Raw genomic sequence first — 1171 nt, forward strand, 5'->3', positions numbered from 1 at the left:
GGAAGCAGGCAGCCGCCGAGTCGCGAAGCGACATGGTGCTGCTCAAGGAGTAGTGAGTGTCCAGCCGGCCGTGCGGAAGCGAGGAGGGAGGGAGAGTCGAGGATGACGACCAGGGAGACTGATGGCCTGGCGGAGGGGATGCTGCGGGCGGACGGGGCCCGACGGCATGGAGAGCGCTGGATGGGTTATTGGGCGGCCCAGCAGGAGCTGAGGGGACAGCCAGGGCCGGACAGGGCCGGAGGTGGGCCGAACGGGGGTGGAGAGGGAGGGATACAGCACCTGAGGTGGGGCCCAAGGGGCAGCGAGGACCGAGTAGGCCTGAAGAGAGGCTGAGGGGACAAAGAGGGCCAGGCAGGCCTGGGATGAGGTCAAGGGGACAGTGAGAGCGGGACAGGGCATGAGGAGGAATCGAGAGCGCTGGATGAGACGTGGGGTGGTCCTGGAGTGGAGGCTGAGGGAGGAAGGGGCCAGCCAGAGCTGCAGGAGTGGCAGAGAGGACCCCCAGGAGAGGGAGGAGTTGTCTGAGTGGTCCAGGAACAGTTAGACAAGGGCAGACAGACAGGGCCAGGGGTGGGGAGGGGGGTTTGGGCCAGAATACTGCCAAGGGGCCCTGGGAGATCAGGTAAGACAGCTTCTGGAATGGAGTTGAGATGATGGGTGGAGTGTGGAGGGCCACCTGGGGTGTGAGGAGTGTTGCCTTAGGCATCAGGGCAAGGACTGCGTTAAGCAGACACAGGAAATGGACTAGGGAGTCCGGGCCAGGCTGAGTGACAGGGGAAGGGTATGAGGAGATAGCAGGGGACTGGCTGTGTGACATGTGTCTTCAGTGCTGGACACAGAGGAGGAAGTATTCAAGGAAAAAGGATGATTGCTTGGGACTTAGGGACACTAGGGTGAGGAATTCAGAAAATATTGGGCAGGGGCTAAAGTGAGAGGATTATGATGATGGAGAGGCCCAGGGTGTTACGGAGGAAGACAGTTTGGAAAAAGTATGATTGTGAGTAAATATACATGTTGTTAGAGTTGGGGAGGTGGGGCGGGCAGGGCCAGCCTGCCTCTGGAGGATTCTCAGTCTTGGTACAAAGAGATGGGGAAATTGCTGTGACGAATTGATGTTTGTCATCAAGCCATTGACTGAGGAAAACCGGTGAAGAGTGAGGGAGTTTCTGAG

At 59.1% G+C, this 1171-nt stretch overlaps 1 protein-coding gene across 1 annotated transcript in view; it reads left to right on the forward strand.

Moving 5' to 3' along the window:
- Positions 1-6: 6 nt before the first annotated feature.
- PITPNA (phosphatidylinositol transfer protein, alpha) overlaps positions 7-1171 on the forward strand; it is a 35867-nt gene continuing 34702 nt past the window's right edge. The window contains exon 1 of the mRNA XM_010861343.1: positions 7-52. Within this exon, the coding sequence (XP_010859645.1) occupies positions 33-52 (20 nt within the window). The 5' untranslated portion in view covers positions 7-32. The remainder of the gene's footprint in view (positions 53-1171) is intronic.

Source organism: Bison bison, unplaced genomic scaffold (assembly GCF_000754665.1).
Source record: "Bison bison bison isolate TAMUID 2011002044 unplaced genomic scaffold, Bison_UMD1.0 scf7180017864472, whole genome shotgun sequence".
NCBI classification, from domain to species: Eukaryota; Metazoa; Chordata; class Mammalia; order Artiodactyla; family Bovidae; genus Bison; species Bison bison.